Source organism: Ascidiella aspersa, chromosome 4 (assembly GCF_963924565.1).
Source record: "Ascidiella aspersa chromosome 4, kaAscAspe10.2, whole genome shotgun sequence".
In the NCBI taxonomy this organism is placed as follows: Eukaryota; Metazoa; Chordata; class Ascidiacea; order Phlebobranchia; family Ascidiidae; genus Ascidiella; species Ascidiella aspersa.
In genome coordinates, this window is record NC_139450.1 from 33373669 (window position 1) to 33400316 (window position 26648).

Genomic DNA, 26648 nt, shown 5'->3' on the forward strand with positions numbered 1-26648 from the left:
TTTTTGCTTAGAACTGCACTGATTTCTGACGGATGGGGTAGCACAAATATATAAGTTTAATGAGCTTAAAACAGCTGACATGTAAAAGGTAGTGTTTACAAGTTATTTGTGCTTTTTAACTAAAAATCCTAAAAAAACTAAAAAAGTACATAGACATGAAAATTGTGAGCAGGTTTTTTAGCTTTTTTAATGTTTTTTGTTTTGTTTGAGTGGACCAGGATCAGAATACGATTTTAGCAAAGTTCGAAATTGAAAGTTCGGTAAATAGCTCTAGAATTAGTTTGTAATAAGTACCTTCTTCTGCCAGATTGGAAACTTTGTATTTTGCGTGGGGGAGACGATTTTGCAGCTTGAAATAGCGTGGCTGTAATAACAATTTCGCCCAAATGTGTGCAGCTGTAATAACATTATTTGTAAAATTTGCACAACTGAAAATGGAGTACTATACTGAAAACCGTTAGCGGGACATAAGTTTTGCGCGTTTGGGCGATTTCGCATTTTACGTTGATTTTACATGAAATGCGCGGCTATGACCGCAGCTGAGCCGGAAACTGCAAGCCTTGCTTTCCAACCTGGTTCTTCTGCACATTATTTGTGTTTGCACTAGGGTTCCTCTCCGGGAATGTTGCGTCGGAAAATTCCCGGGATTTACCACTAATTAACAATCCCGAATCCTTGGAAATTTATTTTTTAATCCCAGTTATTCGGCAACATAGCAAAACCTAAAAAAAATTGTCGTTTTTGACTGATATAAAGAAAAAAACAAGACCAACCCTGTTAAAGTCATTGCCTGAGTTGCTTTATTTGCGCTTACCGGCGGAAAAAAAACTAATTACATTTATTCTAGCAAAAAACATGCGCTTTTTATTCAATAAAAACAAAAAAGGGTGCTGACTTTAATACGAGAAGGTCTTGTAAGATTGCAGAAGCACGACTAAAGAACATAAATGAGCTTAAATAAAAATAAATATTTGGAGCTAATATAAAATAATTTTAAATGTCATAATGACATAATTTTAGGTATAATTTTTTCGTCGGGAATCCCGGGATTCCTGCGAATTTTCATTTTTCAATCCCGATCCCGGAAGTGAAAACATCCAGGAAAAAGAGGAACCCTAGTTTGCACCCCAACCAAAGTAGTGTTTGTTGTGGTAGGATTTTAGACCAGTGCCAAGGTTTTCCCACTTGTTTGCCGCAATTTCGGTTACAGTAGTGCGAATTTGGAAGTTCAGTAAACAGGTAAGCCGGGCAAATAGCCTCATGTTTAGCATGATAGTTAGGGTTCGGGTGGGTCAAGTATTATTATTATATTTGTTCTCTTACATGTTGTTCGGCGCTGGTCTAGAATCCTACCACAACGCAAATTATTTGGGTTAGCGTTTTGGTAAGGATGGGTCAAGTAATTATTATTATTATACTTGACTCACCCACACCCTAACCCAAATATTGTGCGTTGATTTAATACTTGTGGTATGATTCTAGACCAGCACCTTTTTTTCTTCTTTGCAATTTAATTTTTGACAACTTTTTTTCGATATTTTACGTCTCGTTACTGTGAAAAAAAGTGGTAGATGCCCCACAGGATTCTAGACCAGCCTCAAAGGAGCAGCCGTGAACAGCTAGTATTTATACAGAAAGACTGATCCTACTATTGATGGTATTTAATAACTTTATTAAAATACTGAATTTCTAGAATTTATCAAAACAAAGTCGTCTCGTGCGCTGGAACTACTCATGCGAAGCGACTTGAAACGCCTGGGTAGAGACGAATAATAATAAACGCCTTTTAAAGAAATTGGAAGCAAAAATTTTCATTTCTTAAAACTCTTTGATTGCTTTTTGCACCAAACGCTTACGGATAATACCTACATAAACGTTAATCTGAAGTGCAACATGGACACCCCTATTACGACACAGGACATATTTTTTCAGCTTTGTTATGATTTAAGTCAAATTGGCGAAATAATCTGACTTGATTTAAGTAATTTGGGCAAAATTACCCTACATGACTAGACTTAATTTTTTTAAGGAAGTAACTGGATTTTGACTTAAGTATAAATTGAGTTGGAACTGAGTGTTATCTTTAATTTTTTTATTAACAGTCAGGTGGGCTATTTATCTAAATTTGAGCCTATAAAACGATGTATTTTTTATGTGTTCAATGAGATCTAGCCCTTCTGAAGCTGCTTTTTGACCAACAACTACAGCTTACGTATAATTAGTACACCGAAAGCCATCGCAGACTCGCCAAATCTGTCGATCTATGATGCAAGAAGGGCAGGCTAGAAAAACAACTAGCCTGCAGTGAGGTTCGAACTCACGACCTCCAGTCAAGCCAGGAGAATCGCTCTACAAACTGAGGTAGACAGGCTCAGAGAAGAGCGAGTCGAGAAACAACCAAATGCCAGTTCGAACCTTACTACAGACTAGTTGTTTTTCTAGCCTGCCCTGCTTGCATCATAGATCAACAAATTTGGTGAGTCTGCAATGGCTTTCGGTGTACCGGTACTATTTTTTATATGTTGAGTTTTTGTGTTTTTTTAGTTGAGATTTTTCTCATATACGGACGAGTTTAACAATTTAAATAATTTAACATTTTATTTTTATGCCAATGAATTGACTGGGAATTGACTTAAGCATCTGATGACTTGGTCTGAGACCATTTTTTGCAAAAGAAGTAACTAGGACTTAAGGTATTTTACTAATGACTTGTTTACAACGCCGATATTTTCTTTATCATAGCTTGATTTTTGCAAATTTTACAATTAAACCGTCTTAGTTTATTGTAGTATCGCGGTAAATATCCAAAAGCATATCCATGAGGTATCCTACTCGAGTTTTTAATTCCGATAACCGATGCCATATGTAATATCGGTACTCGTACGACACTCGAGTTAAATCAGTACTGACCCTATACAAGCATAACCATGTTTCAACCAGGCGCCGGTTTAGGATTTTTGTTCGGCGGGTATCAATTTTTTAGAAATAGCGTCACAAGGTTACGCCACAAACCAAACAGTTCGTTTATTTTGTTAAAGTTTTAGATTGGAGAGGTGTTACTTTTAATACAAAAGCTAAATCGTAAAGATGATATTGATTCGCGCAAAGCGAACGATTGCCTTCATATTGCCTAAACTGTGATTTTCGATGTTGTGGTTAGACCAGGGGTGCCCAACAAGCGTCCTAATAAACATGCCACGCAAGACCCCCTATAATACGGTACCTGATTTGTTATTCAGCCAATTGTCAAAAAATACTTAACTTTTTTATATAGTAAATTACCATTGTTTATTCACAATATAAAATAATCGCGGCACTCTCGACAACTAACAATTACTTCTAATACTGTAACATTATATTGTAGTGGAGGCTAGCATTCACATAACTATAAAGTTTGGTGTGAAGAAACAAGAAACAAGAAGCAAAAGTCAGCTCACCGACGGACACTTTGATGCAGCAATGCGCACTGCTATTACACGTTTTCATCATTAGTAAAAAAAACGCTTTTAATATTAGAAAGAATTAGTTACTAAACTTTGGCACGGGAAGTATAGGAGAAAAATTGACACGCCGGTATGTCTGAGTTGAACACCTCTGAGTTAGACGAACGACGCCTTTGGGTTAAATAAAATCATTTAGTCTACATGGGTCAAGACATTAAATAAACATAACTGAGATTCGCACAAAGCGCGTAAATCATTTTGTGTTAACATAGGCAATAAATACATTTGGTGGTCCAACGTGACCACCCTTTTGATCTGCCCCTGGTTTCACCATGATTTGTGATTCCAACACAGCGACTTTTACTTTAAAAAACATTCCAGAAAATGAAAAACGACGGATTTGAAGTACCACTGCTTTTAAGCTATAAAAGATCTTTCTTAATTTAACGTCATACATTAGCTTGGTCCATAGTAATGACGTCATTTAGATTTGGATTCGTCGGTCAGATTTTTCGTAAAATATCGAGTATCGAATACTTCGTAATGCAGCCCCATATAATTTCATTATTAGTCATATGCTGTGCAAACATTTTTAGCCTTTAACGTGATAATCATCGTGCTATTTTAAAATCTGTTTTTTTCGAATTCACAAGATTGCCCAGCGCCAGATTAAAGTGTTAATGAAACTGGAACTAAAGGTAGTGTGACGCCTATTCATTTCCTATTAAAATAAAACTTCTTAAACAAAATGAGCTATGACGTCACACATTACGTCATAATTCAAATAATATTAAGAAGTGAGAGTTATCGAACGAACTGCGAAAATGTTGCATTCTTATCCATCTGCTGTGCACACATTTTGCATCTAAAATGGTAATTAGACCTACTAACGTCACAGTCTATCGTGACACTGCAAATTCCTTTTTTTTTAAATCACGAGATCGCAGTTCTTTTTCTGTACCCAATTGTTTCGCGACGCGCCCAGTGACGTCACAATACAAATGTTGTCGTTCGAGGAATCACGTCTATCGCGGTTTGCGTCTCGCGCGCGTTTTCTTTCGTCTGACGTCGATAAATCGGGGGAATCCCCCACAATGTCACGCCTCACCCTTTATGACGTAAGAAGTCGGCGCGGTGGCTTGTGTTGGAAATATGGCGAACCAACGAGCGTGAAAGAACACCTTTCGTTTGGAATTTAATCCGGATCCGTTAGGTTTTAGCTGCGATCGCATAAACAACTCTTGGCTATCTACAAAGAAGTTGTCAAAATTGTTATAACAAGGGATGGCCGATAATATCGGGGTTGATAACCGATACCAAGTAGTAGTATCGGTTATCGTCTGGTAATAGGTATGTATCGATGCCGATTCAATACCAAATTAATTTGTTTATTTGAGCCATGATTTGCGATCTAATTTAACCTTGATAACATATATTTGACCTTGAGACATATATTTGACATTGCAAACATGTATTTGACCTTGATATATGTATTTCAGCTTGACACATATGTTTCACCTTGAGACATATTTTTGACCTTGAGACATATATTTGACATTGCAAACATGTTCTGATCTTGATATATATATTTGACGTTGAGACATATATTTGACGTAAGAACAAGAATTAAAGCAGCAACAAGGTAGCCTGAGAACACCGAGGTCACGTTCCTTGAAAAACTCTTTCCGGAGCTACACAGCGCTTTTTATTAAATGTAGAACAGAAAGATCCTTTATAATAAAATAGACAGTTTACATCAAACTAAAAATCAAAACTCACTACTAAGCTTCAACCTACCACAGAAAAGTTAGTCAAAAAATCGCGAAAATTTAACAATATCGTTATTAATTATTATGAAACTTTGCTGAAGTGATTCTAGAAGGCGCTGCTTTGTGCAAAGCGTTCTTCTTCAGTGACGCAACACGCGTCATCAATCACCATGGCAAGACAGACACTCCTCGCTAAAGGTGACTGGATTAACCAACATTGCAACAAGTTAATTATTTTAAAATTGTTTTATTATTTTACAATGTTTGGCTTTATGGGATCAAATAATCGTAATGCCGTTTATGCACAAAAATGTCACAACGACAAGGATTTCAATTTCGAATTGAAAAAATTACACTTGCACATTGGTGTTAACAAAATAGTTTAATCCGCCACAAGAACTAAATAACGATTTTTTTAATTTATTGCCAATGTTTTTCCTTTGTATGACACTACTTCGATTGGTGTTGAAAGAAATAATCAAAATATCATCTTATTCCGCTGATGGAACTTATCCGCGCGACACTTTGAACCAATTAAAGCCGATTTCCGTAAGTAAACAGTTCAAACAAAAAACACAGACACGTGTCAAGCTTCTGACGCCATCGCAACTGACATCCGATCGACCCTGGAGCTCAGGACCATAGTAAAGGTCAAAGGTCACGGATCGAGTTGGAAATTCACCGGCGAGCGGCGAGATGCGAGGAATTTACTTGCTGGCGTGTTTGGGCGAGTTTACACTTTGCGTAGATCACTTCCTTCTCACCTGGGAGCGATTGTTTGTCGTTTTAAAGGTTGCTCGATTATCGATGGCGAGAATTTTCGCTCAAAAAATCACCGGAGATACGAGGCAAAAAATACACCCCCCCAAAAAAAATATATAATTTTTATTTAAACTTGAACACTTTCTTAAGTAAGGAATCTCCCGCAGACAATAAAATATAAAATAAGATTCATGCTTTCGTATCAGATGATGCTAAGACTGTTTAAAAAAGCAGGTATTATGTTTCATACCTGCTTTTATAAACAGTCTCAACATCATTTTGTTTATTTATTTATTTATTTACTTTTTATGGAGTGGCGTGCGAGGCGACATTAAATGTAATTTTCGCTAATTTTTAATATGTTGATGCAAAAATCTTTAGACATATTTTTAGTATTTATGTCCTGCTTAATTATCAGACCAACCACATAAATGTATGTTCTTAGTTCAGTGATTTAATAGTAGTTATTTTTTTAGTTTTTCCCATTCACTTTACGCCTTTTTACATTTCATAATCTTTATCTGGGAGCGATTGTTTGTCGTTTTGAGGGTTGCTCGATTGTCGATGACGCGAATTTTCCCCGTTTAAAAATCACAGGCTTTCAGGGGGAGGATTTAGGGAAGCACGCGGCTTCGCGGTTAAACTTTAAGCCTAAACACATTTCAAAAATCGTGTTTTATTTGGACTTTTGCGCGAATCCTATTTCTTATTTTAGCCCCTTTTTCACTTTTTTTATTATATTTTATTAGTTTTTACCCGATTTAAGCCTGCTTTTCAGTCTTTTAAAATTTTTGGCGTTTTTCTAGCTTTTTCCGGCTTGCACGATGTTCTAATACAAATAGACCTTCGAGAGTATAATGCCTTATCTAAAATTTGAAATTTTTTTACAAAAAATCGTATTTTTGACTAGTAGACATAGTTTGCTTATTAAGGATATGTTACGTCAAATTGAAACTTGTGACGTCATTTTATACCCCCTTCAACAAAATCCTCAACCCGCCCCTGTCGGTGATTCGCTTTTTTGCGTCACAAGTGTTTGACGGTCTCATGTTAAGGTCGGTGCCTAAAGGTGAGCGTGGCTTAAAACTGCTGCGTTGAAGGTTAGAACAGTAGTTCTCGGCCGGGGTGCCGTCGCACTCTAAGGTGCAATTTTGAAAGGTGCCGAGAGATGTTTTAAATTTTTTAGGATTCCAATTTTTGCTCTTTGGTTAGTTTCTTGATACAATGTTTTTTGTGTACAATAAAAGTGCAAAAAAGTTTTTTTCAAACTTGTTGCAAAGTTAATGTTGTTTAAATTTTTGCTGTTTCAATTTTCACTGTAACGTTACAGTTTACCACTCGGCAAAAATACGAGCGAGGGTACCACGAACTATTTACAATTTCTGTAGGCTGCCGCAAGCCAAAAAAGGTTGCGCAGCACTGGGTTAGACAGTGGAATTTTAGGTTAGTGAGCTTTAGCAGAAATTATCTTATTGCGTCAATCTTTCGCAAATGGCTATTTGTCTAAATTTAAAAAGCTTAATCAGGTGGCAGTATATAAAGACATATTGTATAGAAATCTTAGAAATGGAATTTCTACTTTTACCCGTAAAGCAAAAATTGTACAAAACCTTGTCAAGATTTCAATACAATTTGTCTTTATAGCGCAACTGACTGCCGCATCTTATTGTGGAACCTTAGAAAGTTAGTTCTGCAAATTGGAATGATTTTCCACTCTTAAAAATGTGTATAAAGTGATAAACGCGGCGCTTGTCGTTTGGGTTTGGTTGGGTCAAGTATCATTATTATACTTTTTCTCCCATAGTTACTTTTTTTGCCATTTTAATTTGAATAACTCGTTTTATTACATTAAAAAAAGGTGGTAGGATTCTAGACCAGCGCGGTTTGTGGTGCAATAAATACCGTAGTTCTGTGGTTTGAATTGTTTTCCAACTTTTGTGTTCACAGCTTTTGCTCGACTTAATGCTATTGAACTTGAATGCTTCACGCTTTCTCAACCAAATATCAGTGTTTGCATATTTTAGAAAGGTTTAAACACACCTCAGTCATATTATATAGTGTAGCCGCTACACAATAATATCCTATAGTAGGCACTACATAGTAAAGTATAGTAGGCGCTACACTGTAAGCCACTGTTTCTCAACCTTTTATGGCTAGCGGCACCACTCAGAAATAACAAATAGATTGAGTCGCCCCTATAAGATTTTTCCGTAGGTAATTTACTAGAATGTCACAATAAACGGAAACTGGAACAACACACATCAACTCTACGCAGCGTAGGAAGTTATAATTGGATTTATTTCACTATACTCTTAAACAAAAAAAGAGTTGAGCAAAAATCAGATTCCTAAAGACTCTCAAATATCTCTCGACACAGTTGAGCATTACAAATGGCACCCCGGTTGAGAGCCACTGCTGTAAGTTATATTAGGCTTCTATAAGCGCTACACTGTAAGACAAGCTGTAGTAGGCGCTACATAGTAAGCTACTATAGAGGTCATCAAACTACGGTTGGCGGGCCAGATCCGCCCCGGAGAGGTAATTCCACAGGCCCGCGCCATATTTCCTTGAAATAATATCGAATGCTGTTAAAAACACAATTTTGTAAAATTTTAAACTGAACGATAAACTCAGCACAGTTTTTGTTGCATAGTTATTTACATTTTCTTCATTTAAAATAAAATCATCAAGTTAGTATATTTCGACTCAATTTTATTCCCCGCCCACCATCGTCAATCTTTACAGATATCCAGCCCTTTATGGAAAAGTTGAGCAGTAGTAACTGTTGCAAAAATAATATAAATAGCTTGATAATGAAGGTAAAAGCCAAGGTCTAAAACAACATGACCTTAAAAATATGTTTCGATATGCACTTCGAGTGTTTGACCTATTTGGCTTTGACATTTATTTTTAAGCTGTGTTACAGATCCGTGCACAGTGCATCTAAGTATGTATTATATTTATGTATATATCAGGGTGTATCTTTATAGAACCCAAAACCATCGACGGCAGGTTTTATTTATTTGTACTCTTACAAGAACTGACGATGACATTTGGCGAAATATATTTTCCTTTTAAACAAAACGTCTGATCCTGTTTTTACTCATGTTTTTGACTATGCGTTTTACTTCTTTCTATATATATACATATATATAGGTACATGAAAAGGCCAAATGGTGAAGAACCTGTCGTCTTCCGGCAGGCGACATTCCACTAATGCAAACAGACGCTCTCGTATTCAAAGGTTATTTCCAAGCACCTGGTTTGGTGTCGAAACAAGGTAAGGTCGGCTTATTCAGGCGAATGTTGTGTGATTCATTAGCGAAGTGGTTCGGGGGGGTTGCGGTGAGAAATAATCAGCAGAGGGGAACGCGCGGTTTGGCGAATTCGGCCATTAGAACAATTTACGTCAATGTCTACTCTGCAGACGGTAAGAGTGACTTTACGAAAAGTTAGAACTGTACCTTAAGCCAGATTATGCATTACAGTGTTTCAAAGTTATTTAAACTCGAATGTTTTATTCTGGTGCAATTGTTTTTTGGCTGATTTTTTATTTGCTGACTGATTGTTGCTCAAAGCGGTGCGCTTCTTAAACTGTTAAAAACGTTTATAACTTTTATCGTCGGCATTATGTGTTATGTTGGAGGACAAGATTCTGTTGTGGATACACATACTAAGCCCTGACATAGACCTTCCATATTTTCATTTTCTAAAGAGAGGATAAACTTAGAACAATGCAAATGTTTGTTACAGTAGTTTTGAAAGGTCGTGCTTTTCAAGGGTTTGCAGACATGTCAGTTGAGAAATCCTATATTTAGGAATATGTTAAAACCGTTAAAAGCAATTCAAAAACGAAACTTTTGACGAATAATATCTGATATTTAGTGAACACTTTATATATTTTGTCATAAAAATTTTACCATTTCATTGTAGGAAATTTCAAGTAATCGAAACATGTATCGTTTGTAAAATTACAGACGAGGTTTAGGATTGATCATTTTACGGTTGGGTGGTTTGGGAATATGCGGTGATTCACAAATTGGGGCGAAGCGCGCGGCAAGAAAAGATTCTGGGCTATCTCTGTTTCTCTGCGGTCGCGCCTAAAGAATTATTTAAAACGAGAGACGTAAAACAGGCCCCAGTCTTGTGATCCTAAGGCTAGATATTACAGATAACACATTGTTCAATCATATAGCGTTTATTTGACAAGATATATCTTTAGAAACAAGACGTGACAAAACAGACTTAAGTTTTGTAATTTAAAAGCTATATAAAACAGAGAATGCGGTTTATTTAGGCTACGTTAATACGTGGTTTGTTGTTACAGCATTGAGTTCGCAGTTTTGTGACAAAATTAAACCTTAAGTTGTTTTTCTGAATTTGGGGCGACAGATTATCTCTACGGTCGCCCCTAAAGAATAATAAACCCTTCCAAGACGAGACTTAAAAAAAGGCATAAATGGAACGTAAAAAAGGCATAAATCTTGTGACCCAAACTAGAAATTGCAGATAACAGATTGCTCAATATTACAGTATTTACTTGATAATCGTATAAACAGGCCTAAGTCTTGTGATCCTAAGCTTGGATAAAGTGGAGAACACGTTAATCTGGGCTACACTAAAACGTGGTTTGTTGTTACAGCAGTAAGTTCGTAGTTTTGTGACAAATATAGCAGTCTCTTGGTGGTTTGAATTCAAATGGTGATCAGGCGTGGATTGGGGGAGCGGGCATAGAAAAATTTCAAAAATGTGACGTCACAAGTTACGTCACAAAGTTATGCCAAAACGTGACGTCATAAAAAACTAACCTTAAGAACACCACGTAGTTCGTTTATTGTTTTACTTTTAATGCAAAAGCTTCATTAAAAATATGTTATTGATTCACACAAAGCGAAAAAATGCCTTTATATTTTAAGTTTCACGTCTTTGGGCTGAAGCCGATTTTAATAAATGGGCTAATGCATACTAGAAACGTAATCGAGATTCAAAATCCAGATTTCGAATTTTTTGCATTTACGTAATGAAAATAGGTAAAAAAAAAAGGTAGTCACGTGACCCCCTGCTGGTTTCGTGCTTTCCCGGGGATTTTCGTTTTAATGTTTGGCGACAAAAATCTGTAACATCATCCTTTATCTTAGGTAGGTTGGGCGTTTACAAAAGGCGTAGACAGATCGTAAAATTTGTATTTCCTGGAAAATCCCTTACGCGTGCGAAATTTTCCAAATAGACAGGTACTTAACAGGATTTTTATTTATACGATCGTACAGCTTGTTTTTTCTCTCTTTGGTCGTATTGATAGTAAGCTAGGCGGTTTATCAGCTCTATCGTGTGTTTGTTGTGCAGTAAGTCAAATAAGGGAAAGTACTTTTATAATAAAAACCGTTTAACCGTTATTAAATCCAATATTTCAGGTTTATAGGCTTGTAGAGTAACGATGGGTAATGCGAAAATAGTCCGTATGGGTGCATAATGTCTGGATATTGTAGTTAGACACAAACAGAATGTTGTAGTTAGACGTAAAAAGAATATAAAAAATTATGTTTACTATTTTAATAAACTGTACGGGTCGCTTTCTAAGGTAGAAATCATGCGCATTTTAAATTTTGTAAAAACTTTGTGAAGACTTATGTTGTATTTTCACAGTAACAGCTGTTTGGGTTTTGTAAATTTTAGTTAGTGTTTCAGACTTGTTCAAAATGCGAGCACAGGCAGAAAATTGTGACGCACCTAGAAAGATTCGAGTCTCACGGGCTTAGTTGGGCCGTTGGACAGTCTTATTTGGATTAAATGGGCTTACGAGGGTTGGCGATTATAGAAGTAGCGCCTCAGCTATATCATCTCGTTCAATAACAACTTCGCGCTCGTAAAGTTGAAAAAGTCGAATGGCCCTGCCCGCTTTAAAACCATTGGGCTAATAACGCTATAGCCTCAAGCCCTGGAAAAATTCGGCCCTCAGTTAGTTTTATGTTTTTCAATAGTTGGAATTCAATAGAGTCGCTGCATGACTGGCGTCTATTGTCTCCATTATTAAGCAATTTCTGCGAACTAGGTTTGGCGACGTGGCACATTGTTGCATTAACATTGAATTTGAAATTCGTATTTGTGTATTAGTTGCCAGGTTAGTTAAAGCAGTGGCTCTTAACCTTTGTAGATTACGGTCCGGTAAAATCGTACGTGGTTCAATTAGGTTCATATATAGCTGGTGTGAAAGTTTAAGACTGAAACGAGTTGTAGCCTACTTTTAAACTTTTTTTGTCTAGGGCTCTATAGGCTTATGAACGTATGGAGGTATCGGCTGAAAAGCGTCAAAGTATATTCCCAAATAGCGGCCCAGTATTGTGTTGGTGGCAGTTCGTTTTTTTTCCAGCAGGGTAGGGTATACTACAAAATTTTGGGCTGGATCAGAATCCTACCACAATTGTTTTAACACTAACAAAATGAGGTGTCAAAGTTGAAATTGCAAGGAAGTCATAAATATGTAAGAATAAATAATACTTGACCTCTCAAACCTAAACGCTAACTCTCACCCTAACCCAAATATTGTTAACAATATAAACCCCGGACGTAAATGTGGTGGGACTTTAGACCAGCGCCGAAAAATTACCTTATGAAATTAGGTTTAATAGCGTCTCCCAAGAAACGTAAACACGATGTCAGATTATTCGTAAATTAGCAGATCACAGCAGGGCTGCGGAGTCAGACTCGAGTAAGACAAGGTAAAACTACCCGAGTCTGACGTGTGCGCATGCGAATTTCGAAACTGATAAAGGCAGTAATCTGTTGATTGAAGGTGAAATAGACTATGTGGCATATTTTCCATGAGCCCTATGAGTGGATTGGTGAATATTCATCTTATTTCAGTTACGTTAGTGTGTGAAATACAGGTTGTAGAGTCGGAAACAGATTGGGACTCGATGAAATCGCACATTTGGCCGGAGTCGGACTTAGGTTCATTTTTTTGGCCGGAGTCGGACTTAGGTTCAATTTTTTGGCCGGAGTTGGAGTCAGGTTTTTTAACACGTTCCGGAGCCCTGGATGCCAGAGCATAACCAAACATAGAAAAATGTTTGGCACGCAAGTTGTTGATGTTTTGACATTATTTATAAACTGGCACACTGCATACGAAAGGTTGCCGATACCTGACCTAAAGAATTGTTTCTCATCCCATGGATCGCGACACATATTGGTTGGTCGTTTGATTTGGTTGAGACGCCGACTGCAGCTGTTCACATAGTTAGATTTATTGAGATTAGTTCTTGGCGATATTTTTCAAGATTTGAGAAAATTGTGGGAAAAATACGAAGACAGCTCATAATAATTACAATCGAACTTACTAATGCTACTGCGAAGAGAATTGTGTCGCCAAAGCTTCATTGTTACACTTAAGCTTAGTATTTTTGTCTCCGCGAAAAAAGGTTGAGAAACACTAACGCAAAATAGCATTGAGTATCACGCGAGAGAGAACAAAACCCAACATTCTTAAACTGAAAAAAACCCTTTGTGAATCCATTTGGGTTTTCCCGCCCCAAGCCCGGTTATTTACTAACCCATTGCTGTAAAATTACCCAGCAAAGGCGCTGGTGAAACGCTGAGCTTGTTTTTGTCGGTATGCCATGCCTCAGTGCGCCTGGCCCAGCGTAACCTGCTAACTTTCCGACGATAAATGCTGCTAATGGGGCATTTTATTGCTCAACGCTTGGAAGCAGACTCTTGTTTTTTTAGATATTGTTAAAGTTAGATTAGACTTAAAATACCTTGTTTGCGAAGTTACATTTCAATAAGATGCGTTAGATTATAATTATCTTGTTTGCGAAGAGCAGAAATCGAGCAAGAATACTAACTGGGTTACGAGTCATTTTGGATGAAATTACATTGTGTCCAAATTACCCAAAGATTGTCATGTTTTACTTTGAACTATAGTTATAAAAGAAGGAAGAAAGTGTCAGATAGAGTAGCATTTTTTTTGAGGCCGGAAAAATATACTAAAATATAATCACGTGGACTATTAACTAATTAGAATGATTTAAAATGGCGGATTTTTTGTAATTTTTAGATTTTCGTAATTTGTAAGTTCACAAATACAGGACCATCCAGTTGCCTAGCCATTTAGTGAGACTGGTTGCGCCAAGTAAGAGAAGTGGTTTCTAATTTCAGCAGTTTGGTTTAACCGGGGCAAACTGCAAGTGGGTAATTCATTCTGTGGCTGACGACGGATGCTTTTTAAAGTAGGCACAACAAATAGCGTGGCTACTAGAATTAAACACTTACCAAACAGTAGAAAGATATTTATTTAAAAGCGTGCTTATTAGTGACTTATAAGGATTGGAATGTCTGATGCCTGATATGTTTTCTGATACCGATGCCCGATGTTTAAACAAACAAAATAGTTGAAAGTTAAACGTTTTAGGCATTTTTCCAGGTGGTTATTCGTCTAAAATTTTCTTTAGCTTTAAGAAGTTTAGTTTTCCCCAGTTAGTAACCTATTATATTTTTATAAATTTATTTTCAATGTAGATTCGCTGCGTTTGATTAGTATGGGACGAGTACAGATTCAGCGTTGCGAAGTGTAGCCTATAGTTACATTCAGCTGTTAGGAAATTAGGTTAGAATATATTCTCTTTCAACGACAAAATCGCTAAATTTAGACGCAGACCATGGCTGAGATTTAAATATTAATTTGGTGTCGGGTCATTACCGATACCACGTTAGTGTCGGACGAGTACCGACACTAACACTTAACATCAGGTATCGGATTTGATCCAATATTGTTATACATCCCTACCACCTAGCTCTGTTGGTGTTTGACGATGGCGGTATGGCCGATGTCTTAAGTATCGTATGCTATACAGGCTGGTTTTTCCTGGTAGTTTAGAGCAGTGGTCAGCAACCGCCGGTCCGCGAGGAGTTCGTTGCCGGTCCGTAGCAGGGTTGCCAAATTCAAACTTTGGGATTGCAGGGTTGCCATTTTAAAACTATTTAAACCCAAACGTTTGCAAAAAGAAACAAAAGTCAACAACAATTTAATGTATTTTTATACTTAAATCACTATAACTTTCGTTTAGATGGTTGATTGGTATGATAAAAAATCACAATTAGTATCAAGCACTCGTTAGATTCAAAACAAACCAGTGTGCTGCAGTGACCGTATGAGTTAGGCATACAAAGCACATTTACATCATCCAAAAATGAATTTTTTGTTGTAAAATCTAACTCCTCGATGTCCAATACATCGAAAAAGGGCCATATATAATGTTTTTTATGTATAAGCGTGCTTACTGCTCATCCTAAAGTGCAATATAATCAAATCACGCAAACAGTGTTTATAAACAATGTCCCATAATAAAATGATTTATTATTTTGATGTTCAGGCAGAAAAGTTTTCGAAAAACACGTACGGAGATGTGGGACCAGTGACTAGAGCTTTTTCCTCTTCCATTAAAAAAACGGGTATTTAAGACAATAAAACGATATTTGAGGCAAAATAGTAACATTTTCACATCTAATAGAATTGTATTTTGTACTAAAGCAAAGTGCTTATGGAATATAGTTTAATAGTCAAATTCTAATTGCATTTTAGTTAGGTGGTGGCAAATAGTACACCTGAAAAGCTAGTCTAAGTTTAAACTCAGGTCATGCCAAGTGTCTCCACGTTAATAAGTAATACAGCCATCAACGAATCAATGCACTTAGTTTCTACAAAATTTAACATATCACTTTTTTTATTTAAGTTAACTACATGGATATTGGATTGATACATTTTACAGTCATAATAAAAAACACAAAATTAGGTTAAATGGCAAACAAGTGGTGACATTTTGGTTTTGCAATACCTAGCTAGAGAGTTGTGCCCGTGGTCAGTGGCTTAGCCAGCCGAAATATGTGAGGGGCAAAAATTTTGAACTTGAACTAGTGAAAGAGTACTTCATTTGAAACACCGCTTCTTAAAGCAGAAAAAGACTAGACATTTTTGAGTAGGCAAACTATCAACTTAAATAACTTGACACTAAAACTGTTACCTCACAGCGATAAATCGACTTTATATAAAACATAAACAAATAACTATTTACAACGAATCAGTAATGACACTACGATTAAAAGTCCATTAGTCGCTTCCCGCCAGCGAGGCTCGTTATAACTTTGCTTTGGCCATGGTATTAACTGCCGTATCGAACACAAACAAAAATGCTAGCAAACCGTTTCGCGCAGCAACTGACTTGAGTTTTAACGCAATACTCAAAAGCCATTTAAAGAAAAAAAATGACTAAAAGTAGCAAAACTACATTAATGTATACAACAAACAAGATAACTGATTCGTTTGTGACGTAACAGTGCTTGACAAATGGAGGTGTGACATGCTTGTAATCGACAGTCGTGTACTGCTCATAAATGCTACAAAACAAATAATTAAGACTAAAATATTCATAATTTCTTTGAGAGAAATAGCCCCTGTGTTCCCCTGGCTACGCCTATGACCGTGGCCCCCCAATTACCGCTCCGTGGCCCCCCAGGGGGGCCGAGGGCCACGGTTGAGAAACCCTGGTCTAAACTGACCCACTGGTTCCACATCTTCCCTATGTATTTTAATTAATTCATTGAAAGTTATAATCAATTTTCTTTACTGAAGATTTGTTTTTTTAAAGGGCCGGTCCGCGACAAAATTTTAGTTTCAAACCGGTCCGCAGTGCAAAAAAGGTTGCCGACCCCTGGTTTAGAAGGCCTGGTTAACCAGCAAGCCCCGCAGTTGCAACAGACAATGGTGCTACGATTGACACATTTCCCCGCAAAGCCGGCGTAGATCATTTAGTAGAGGGAAGGTCAGCAAAGAGCGATGAATAACGAAACCAGGCTAATTAAACGCCAATGTTTTTTTACACGCAATTGTTCGCCGTTTTGTTAATAATTTAATTTTTTTACTACTTTCTCCGGAACTAAACCTCTTCCAACGCTGCCAGTCAGGTGTTGTTTTATCTATGTCATGAGATCCAAAATAAAATATAGAAAAAGATATGAAACAACTTTACTAAAATTTACAATACGCAGTTCGTCAAACACGGCGTCATTAGTTCAGCAACTTTTTTGTTTAAACGTGTTGGTTCCTGGGTTAAGACTATCGGGATAAACTTGTGCACAAGCAATTAATCGAAAAACGCTTAAATCTTCGTTTTAGCGCACTTTCTGCCATCTTTGACTCAAGTCAGATTATCATTTTTGTTTCGGTAAAATGACTTAAACCCACTGGTGTAAATTTTAATAAGGAATGTCCCATAATATCGGATCGGGGAGAATAACCGATGTGGCAGTAACGGTAGGCCTACTAGTCCGATACTGGGGTCGTATCAGTGCCGATACGATACCAAATAAATATAGGAATTCCAGCCAATATATGCGATGAAACGCAGTTCCTGTTATAACGTAACGTGACGTCATCGCTGAAGATTCGTCTGCTTTTAGATGTGAGAAAATTATTCAACTATTCCTCTGCTTAGAAGAGTATTAGGTCTTCTACAACCTACTCGTTACTCAGTTGGTTGGCAAACACGTGACCACTATGATAACACTTTTGTTATATCGTGCAGATAAAAATCGCTTTTTTGTAATACACTGGTCGCTGATGTTATGATGTGAACTTGCAGTATTTTGGAAACGTTGACGAATTAAACAGGCTTATTCGCTGTAACGCAAAGGATGAAAACTTTGGATTTATTTTTTCTTGTTTTCTGCTTGAATATCTTCGCTACAACAACAACATGGGGCCAGCTAGTCGGTAAGTTTAAAAGAATAGTGTCAAAAGTTAACAATTAGCTACTTTTATATTTTGTATTGCGACGCATCGTAGCACACTACATTATTCTTTTTTTAATTTGGTGTAGTTTCTTGCACATTTATCTTTATAATGCTAGAGGTAGATATTTTATCGCTGTTAAATCTAACCCAGCTGACAATAAATATATCAAGTCGCACAAAGTAATCAAACAGGGTAAATACCCTATCTGTACATATTTTTAAGCGTGTTTTTCTGGAAAACATTTTGACCAAATGTTGAGTCCCAAGCAGGATAAGGTATGACGTAATGCTTAATGCAGCCATTTGCAACGATAAGAAATATTTTGATTAACATGAAGTATTTTTAGGCATCTATTGTCCGGAGAATAATTATAATAACACTTGACCGACCCTAATCCAAACGGTAGCCCGAACCCCGACCCAAGTAAATAGCAGTGTTGTAATGACTTAAGTCAGGGATGTCCAACATTTTATTATAGTGGGAACCTTTAAGTTTCAAGATTAAGTATTGGCCTTTAGAGTTATAACGGGCCTTTTCAGTTATATATATATATTTTTACCCATACTATACTATTAGTGCGCCCCTAAAAGCTGACTAGTACATTTTAATTAGGCTAATATTGAACGTTTAAAATACTACTTGGGAGTGAAAATGACTAGCGGGCCGCACAAAAATTTCAGACGGGCCGCAATGTGGCCCGCGGGCCGCAGGTTGGACATCCCTGACTTAAGTCATTGACTTGACTTAAGTCACTGTTTTTAAATGACTTGACTTGACTTAAGTCCTTTGACCAAAATGACTTGACTTGACTTAAGACTTTTGGACAAATGACTTGACTTGGACTTAAGTCATTTTGTCAAATAACTTGGAAGTAAATTAAGTGTTTTTCATTTGACTTTATCTCAAGTTTTGCTCATTAAACACTCTTATTGCTGTATATTGCGTTTGTGTGTTTTTTTAGTTAAACTGTTGCTTGTAATCGGACGAGTTTACCAATTTTAATAGTTTAACAATTTACTTTTATGTCAATGACATTACTTGAAATTGACTTGCTCTCATAATGACTTGACTTGAAATTGACTTGCTCTCATAATGACTTGACTGGGACTTGACTTGTTATTTTTGCAAAAGACTTGACTTGGACTGAAGTTATTTTTCATATGACTTGACTTGGACTTAAGTTATTTCAAAATGACTTGTTTACAACACTGGTAAATAGCTCAGTCAGTGTTGTAAACAAGTCATTTAAAAATGACTCAAATCCCAATCAAGTCTTTTAAATAACAAGTCCCAGTCCAAGTCACCAGATGCCCAAGTCAAGTCATTTTGAGAGCAAGCCATCTTCAAGTCATGTCATTGACATAATAAATTAAAGGCTTACCTATTAAAATTGGTAAAGTCGTGTCCGATTACAATCAATAGAATAGGATAAGATTTTATTTGGAACATCAAAAAAAAAAAAAAAACGAGAATCAACGAAATCACAATGTTTTGAAATATTTGACGATCCCAGGAGACAGCGAAAGACCGTAAGGTTCATCGAGTTAGCTGTCAATAACTCGACTAAAAATAACAAAAAACGCAATAAACAGCTAACAAATTGTTTTATGTGCCTAAATTGACATGAATACCCAATTTTATTAAAAAAAATTTAATGAAAACACTTAATTTAAACCCAAGTTATCTGACACAATGACTTAAGTCCAAGTCAATTGTCCGAAAGACCTAATAAGTCAAAGTCATCTAAAAACAGTAACTTAAGTCAAGTCACAGGTGTGCTTCCCAACCTTTTTTTTTAAGTGCGCTTCCCAACCTTTTTCAGCTCGCGGCCAATGCAAGTTTTATTGTGCGACCTTTAATGCCAGTTTTATTGTTCGACCGCAGTAAGACAAATTGTTTAACAATTACTTAAAATCCAATTTATTGGAAATCAAAACAACAGTTATAATCAGGGTTTCTCAACCGTGGCACTCGGCCCCCCTGGGAGATAGCGGTCATTGGGGGGCCACGAGCATACGTCTGTAGCAATATTGTGGTATTGCAAAACCTGTGTCTCTATTTTTAATTTGTATTAGTTAAACTCAAACTTGTAGTGTTAAACCTTCTTTGACCAATTGTAACGCATTTTTTCTTACACATTACTACTTGCTTTTCATGAGAAGTGCACTCAACGCCCAGCTTGTAATTCTTTATCTGCTCGCCTAATTGCCAAACATAGTTACGTCACATACAACCAACATTTGTCTTTTTCTAGTTTACTCAGTTTCTCTTTGGAACGTTTAAAAATTTCGAAAATTTGCAAATGATGCGAGAGTTAAGTTTTTTTTGGCTTCACAAAAGTTATACAAGGCCATGATTGTGCGCAGTGTCTGCACTGCTCGGTGGTGATGTCAAATGCGTCATTACGACCCTCCAAACTTAAAAATCACGCGATGAAAAGCATCCCCAAAAAAGAATGATGCCGCCGATTTTATTTCTTCTAAACAAGTACGATTTGATCAGGAAGCAAGGGTTTTAATGCAATAATTTGACCGATCTAATACAAAACTGTTACATTTAGAAATGCTTTCGACCCACTGGTTGGGAAGTACTGCTTTACGTCATACCTTATCTTGCATTGGGCTCAACATTTTGGTAGAAGTATTTTCTTTAAATTTTCTTGTCAGTCAACTCAAATTGCATTCAAGTGTTCCATACTTCCATTCAGTATATTTGGCCTGCCTTTCCTAAAACGCTGCCAGTTAGGCAAAAAAAATTCATTAAACCACCGTTTGAAAGCAATAAATATTTGCCACCATGAACAACATAACAAACCAATTAACCATCACAACTAAAAGGTAAATCAGGTTGATTGGCTGATTTCACCAATTTACCCTTTACCACCAGTCACAACTGTATTAGTTATACCAAACTCTGTAAGAATGTCGCTAAACTCTTTGTATTTTTATCAATTATTTGGGCTCCAGATTGGCCAGTCTTTGTTCTATGGCAGGTGCACAACTGACATTTTATAAAACCAATCTTTTGCACACCCTAATTTAAATATTATGCTTAAATTTTCGAAAAGGTTGAGTTGTGGTAGGACTCCAAACCTCAGGTGTGCAAAAAACATGATTGCATACATATACACATCCCGAGTTGGTTTTAAAGTTAGACTTGCGGTGGATTAGGTTGCAAATCTTAAAAAAATGTATACAGTTGCAAAAAGTCACTGAAACGCGCAAACTTCTGTTGCGGTAATGTTTTTTTTTATTCCATGGAACACTATATACGGATCTGTTCATAAGTTTAATGATGAAAATAACGGCCCAAATAGACGTAAAAGCGACATGCTTTATTGTTCAACTGTTTTGGCAAATGCTCATGCCATCATCAGAGATATGAAGGCCACATCAGTTACACATGCAACTAAAGTGTATATAAACGGGTGTAACTGATGTGGCCTTCATATCACTGATGATGACATGAGCATTTGCAGAAACGTTTAAACAATAAAGCATGTCGCTTTTTACGTCTATTTGGGCCGTTATTTTTACCATTAATGTTATTCCAGTTGCGCAAATTTCAGCGAATATTTTATTCCAGCTGCTTATATTTAAGCTGCATATCCCCCACGCAATATCCTAAGTTTCTAATGTGGTACACATCTAAAAATTTGGTGCTGACACCTAAAATCTCGGAATAAAGTGCATGAAATGCAGATTAAAATAGATTGGTCCCACACTCTCAGCCGCAGGTGCAATATGGAATCAGCCGAGAAAAGTTATAAAACCTTAGTTTTCTTTTACCAAGCTTGTATTGTTGCCAAACCCAATAGCAAAAACATATGTGCCTTGTAGATAGGGTTGCCATATAACACACCATTTTTTACCCTTTTATTGTGAATACTGATAAAATAAAGTTTAGAGGTAAAGTAGTTTGAATTAAACGAAATTAAATGGCATTGTTTTACCTTTGATGTGTTATGTTTTTTGCACACCACAGGTTGAAAATCCTACCACAATTTACCCTTTTTCTAAGTGTTTTTTTCTGAGTTTGAGTTCACAATATACCATGCAGGTATGCACACAGATTTCTTTAGAAAAAATATCGGGTTTGCATCTATCACAGAATGCAGACTGGCTCATATTTGCGCCTCAGTAAATACAGTACTATACCAAAAAACAGAAACCTACCAAGGCAGTAGTTCTCAACACCCTGATGTGCTGTTTCTAATGCTCAAGGGTGCCGATAGGTATTTGTAAATTTTTAAGAATCCAATTTTAGTTGGTAAGCTTCTTTATACAACTATTTGTCTATGATTAGAGAACATTATATCAAATGACATTTTCCTACATGTTTTAAGTTGATTGGGTTGTTACCTATCCATTTATAGTGACATTTTAGTAAAATAATCCACTTGGGGTGCCAAAAATCTTTTTTTAAATATGAGGGGTAATAGGCCATAAAAGGTTGAGAATCACAGTTATGGTTTTATGCTTGATTTATTATTCAAGGCGATTATAAAATGTGTTTTGAAAAAAAAAAATGTGTTTTGTTTCCTCAGTGACGATATCAGAGCAAACCACAACAACCTTTAAAGTTTCCTTTAATAATACTGCGCATTCAATTTTTGCCCAATCGGTACATGGAGAAGACAGTGTTGCTAATGCTGATGATCTTGGAACATCTTTTACGGTAACTTTTGATAAAAACGACAAATTGAAGTAAGAATATCGAGGCCCATTCAAAAGTAGATAACATTTTAATTGTTTCGGGTAAGTCTTAAATAATAGTTAAAGTTATAGTTAGATGTAGAATGAATGCCCATAAAGAAGTAGGTAGAATTTTGAGCGTTTTACACTTCGGTATAGGCTTTGGTACTCTTACTACGTCATATTGCAACCTCAAACCATAATACTCCATTAGTAGAAATTAAAAAAAAAATGATAACCTGTCACTTGTAATGCAAATTTTTGTCCTTTTTGTGAAATTTGTATCAAAAATTATAAATTTAGTCACCAGAGTTAGATCAATTACATGCCATAAGGTATGTTACATTATAATTATGAATATAATAACTCAGTAAATATTTTCAGTTACAATTATAAAAAATGTGATTAATTACATTCTGCTGAATTACAAATTATAATTGATCAAAATAGGTGGTCACTAGTTTTGTGTAGGGTGAAGTTTATTCGATGGTAAATTGTTTAAATAGTAGTAACATATGGTGTAATATTGATTGTTACAGGTTACTGGACTTGTGAGCAACACTGTGTATTCTGCGCAAATAAATTTTAACGATGGATCTTCTATAACTCAATATGCAAGAACAGGTAAATTGGTGTCATTTAGTTCTATTATTCTTCCTTTGTGTTAGCGTTTCATGTTTACTTGTATTTAATGGTTAGCTCCATCTGGATCAAGAGTGTTGAGTGCAATAACTACGGACACTTCCATCACTTTATTCCTGGAACAAACACCAGGCGCAACCGAGTGGCAAATTAAATACACAAACACTTTGACCAATGTTGAAGCCACAGCAACTATTCCAGACAATACATTTAACACTTCATATGTAGCTATGTAAGTTGGTGATTTTAACTTTTGAATTATTTAAATATCAATAAGGTAACAATATGTTAATAATTATAAATATTATTAGAATTGCAAACCTTAATTCGAGCACAACTTACACATTTCAAGCAAGGGTTTCTAAATCAGCTCAAGGAACTGAGACTGTTGCTTACTCTTTAACTCAAAGTCCCTATGGAGCTGCATTTACTGCAAAGACAGGTTGGAAAAATTTAAATTTTATTTATGTTACTAAGACCTCCCAAAGCCTACGTGGTAATTGATAGGTTTCCATTGGCTATTAACAGTGTGTTCCACGCCTGCTGGCGCTTTGCAACAATATGTCACAAGATTTCATAATGGAGGGCTCTGATGCAAAATACCAATCTTAAATTTAGGTTTAACTAATTGATGTAAATTAGAAGTGAAAAACCTAGGCAATAAACAGCTCCTATAGTAGTTTGGTTCATCCCTAACTTTTTCAGGTTATGGCACACTAAAGATAAAACACTTGTTTTAAAATACACCATTCATTTGGCTTTACTCTATTTCACTCTTTATAACTACTACTGTGTGTTGTCACTTAAGTTAATGTATACCAACTTTTTTTTGTTAAACTATAAAGTGGTACATGACCAAAATTATGAAGTTTTACTATTTCTTGTTAATTATTTTGATTTGGTTAACAGTAAATACGAAATGGAGGACAATATTACATATTATACCCAATCCCTTGTTACTTTTGCTACTGCAATATATGTTTAACTTCTTGCTTAATACCTTTTTGAAAAAGGTAGCATATTACTGAACAGTAACCTGTCAAAATAATAAAACTTTTAATGATTTTAAATTGCCACAAAAACAAATCACAATCCCAAAGCCTTCTCCTGTTTTGAAAAGTTTTGATTACAATTTTATTGTTTTGCATTAACTTATATATATGTAAGTAAGGCATTTGTAGGATATTAATATGCGCCAAGTCCCTCATCGTATTGGGCTTAGATGTTATTTTACACTAACAGCAGAATAGTCTAACAAAGCTAGTAATTTAAGGCCCTCTGAGTTTATATGAATCATTAAAAAAATATTTTTTTCAATCTAAGATGTGGCGGCGATGCCTTTGCTGGCAATATATATATATATATATTAAAAGTTACCAGAATTACTAGCATTGCTATTCTGTTCAATGCTAAATGTATGTTTTTGCGCACCGTTTTAAGGAAATATATCAGTTTAACAAACAAACCATGCATTTACTTCAAGGAAGTGAACTGACTAAATAACATTGTTTTGCAATTTATCAGATTCTACATCGGTATTCGCAAGGGTGGAATTAAAAACCCGATGTTGTGATTCCAGCAGCTTTAACATTGCCACCAATTCCACATTGGCAAATGAGATTGGTTCTGAACTTCTTTGTGCTTATAGCTCGGCTTCAAGCAATGTTACTGCTTTGAGTGTTGTCAAACTCGAATGCATTAGCAGCATTATTGTGAGTCATGCTGAGATTTTTCTCTCTGACACTTCTAGCACTCCAACCACAACGAGCTTAGTGCTAACAAATACAACCCTTTACAATGGAAATGTTAGATCTGGAGGTTTGTCTTTTACATTCTAAAAAATCTGTGTTAGTTATTAATACTGACATTATTTGTAGCATCAAGTGGAATCGTAACGTTTAATGTTGTGAGAGCATCAAATAATGTTGTCCAAGTGTCAGCAAGTGAAAGTGCAACAGCTGACAAAAGTTGCGTTCCGTCAACTGAACGACAGTTTGTTGTTTACAATAAAAATGGACAAGTCACAAGTTTCACAATTTCAACTGCGACAGCAACAGAAACATCAAACATTACATTTCAAGTTGATGAGTGTAAGAATATACAGTTTTTCCAATGTAATGTGTTTTTTTGTTAATGTCCCATATTTGTTAACTAATCTTACATTGCGGTAAGGTTATAATAATAATTTAAATCCTTGTTTTGCTTGTTGTAGTTTTTTCACCTTCAAATTTGGATATAAAAATTCAAGTAACCCAAATTGACATCCGTACATAACAAATAGTTCTATTCAAAATTTCACCCTTTGCCGTTATAATATTTCAGAAGCTTGTTTTAAATTTCAAGAAAAACTGGCATTAAAAAAGAATCACAAGGGTTTAAAACATCTAAACCAGATTACTTTGAAACAGATTATGACAAAAATAATAAACAGAAAAACAAATTGCAGTATTCTGTTTTTAAAAAATATTATTTTGGATCTTTTGTAAATTGTGTGACTTTTTTCAGATTTGTTTATGAAAAATTTAGAGTGTTTGAACAAGCATAGATGCTAAAATAAAACAATATAAATTATAGTTCATTAATCAAATAAAATAATCTGAAACAGTTGTAGCATTTGGTAATGTTATAGTTTTTATTTTCTGTTATTAATGTTAAATAGTAAATTGCTAAATGTGTTACCAATTTTAAACTAAAAGGCACCAGACACTTGTTGTTATGCTATACACTGGTTAAATAGTAAATTTTGTGGTAGATTTTCTTGTTCGTCCCGCATTTAAGTTTGTAATTTACTGCTGTCCTCAGCACAACATCGGATTAGTTCAAAAAGAATGACTAATTAATTTGTTTAACCTAGTAAAAAGTTTCACAATTAGTTAAATTATTTTTGCAGCACTTGCAGAAACTTATAGCAATGGAATCCTCTATGTGAAGCCAAACACAATTTATGCTTTGAAGCAAAATTATCTGGTTCGAGTTTGCATTGGTGGACTCGCATATTATGACCGAGTTTTTACTTCTAATAGTTCTCTTGCATCTGACAACATCGTCATTCTACATACTTCAGGTTGGTACGAAGTTGGTAGAAAAAATATTCTTAAATTTAAGAAAAAAGATTATTTTAAGAAACACATTATTACTAGAAGACATAATACATGTAGTCTTGGAATATTTTTTCTGTAGATAGATTCCTATATAGTTCTTTCAAATTGATTTTTGGTGTACAATCAAATATTTTTCAAATCTTTTCGGTAACATACATTTATTTTGTTGAACGCAGCTGTTTCGGTTTCATCGACTGCGTTCAAGGTAACTGGTAGTGAAAATTCAGAGGCCACTATTCGCTTTCAATCCAATATTGTTGCAAGAGCTTCCCAATTCACATTTACGTACACAAATGACGTTGGTGGAATATCTACCGAAACTCTTGATGAGGGGTTGATGGATTCTTCAAATATCTTTCGAGTAGTAAGTAAATTAATTTAACAGTAAATACACATTATCTTAGTATTACATTATTTCTTATATTCTGTGTGAAAACGATTGTGAAATTTAG

At 35.7% G+C, this 26648-nt stretch overlaps 1 protein-coding gene across 1 annotated transcript in view; it reads left to right on the forward strand.

Annotated features, from left to right (window-relative positions):
* Nucleotides 1–13326: 13326 nt before the first annotated feature.
* Nucleotides 13327–26648, forward strand: part of LOC146157600 (uncharacterized) — a 42760-nt gene continuing 29438 nt past the window's right edge. The window contains exons 1-9 of the mRNA XM_083388272.1: nucleotides 13327–17738; nucleotides 22306–22436; nucleotides 22993–23077; nucleotides 23153–23327; nucleotides 23407–23537; nucleotides 24620–24913; nucleotides 24973–25185; nucleotides 25986–26159; nucleotides 26373–26560. Coding sequence (XP_083244398.1) covers nucleotides 17660–17738; nucleotides 22306–22436; nucleotides 22993–23077; nucleotides 23153–23327; nucleotides 23407–23537; nucleotides 24620–24913; nucleotides 24973–25185; nucleotides 25986–26159; nucleotides 26373–26560 — 1470 coding nt within the window. The 5' untranslated portion in view covers nucleotides 13327–17659. The remainder of the gene's footprint in view (nucleotides 17739–22305; nucleotides 22437–22992; nucleotides 23078–23152; nucleotides 23328–23406; nucleotides 23538–24619; nucleotides 24914–24972; nucleotides 25186–25985; nucleotides 26160–26372; nucleotides 26561–26648) is intronic.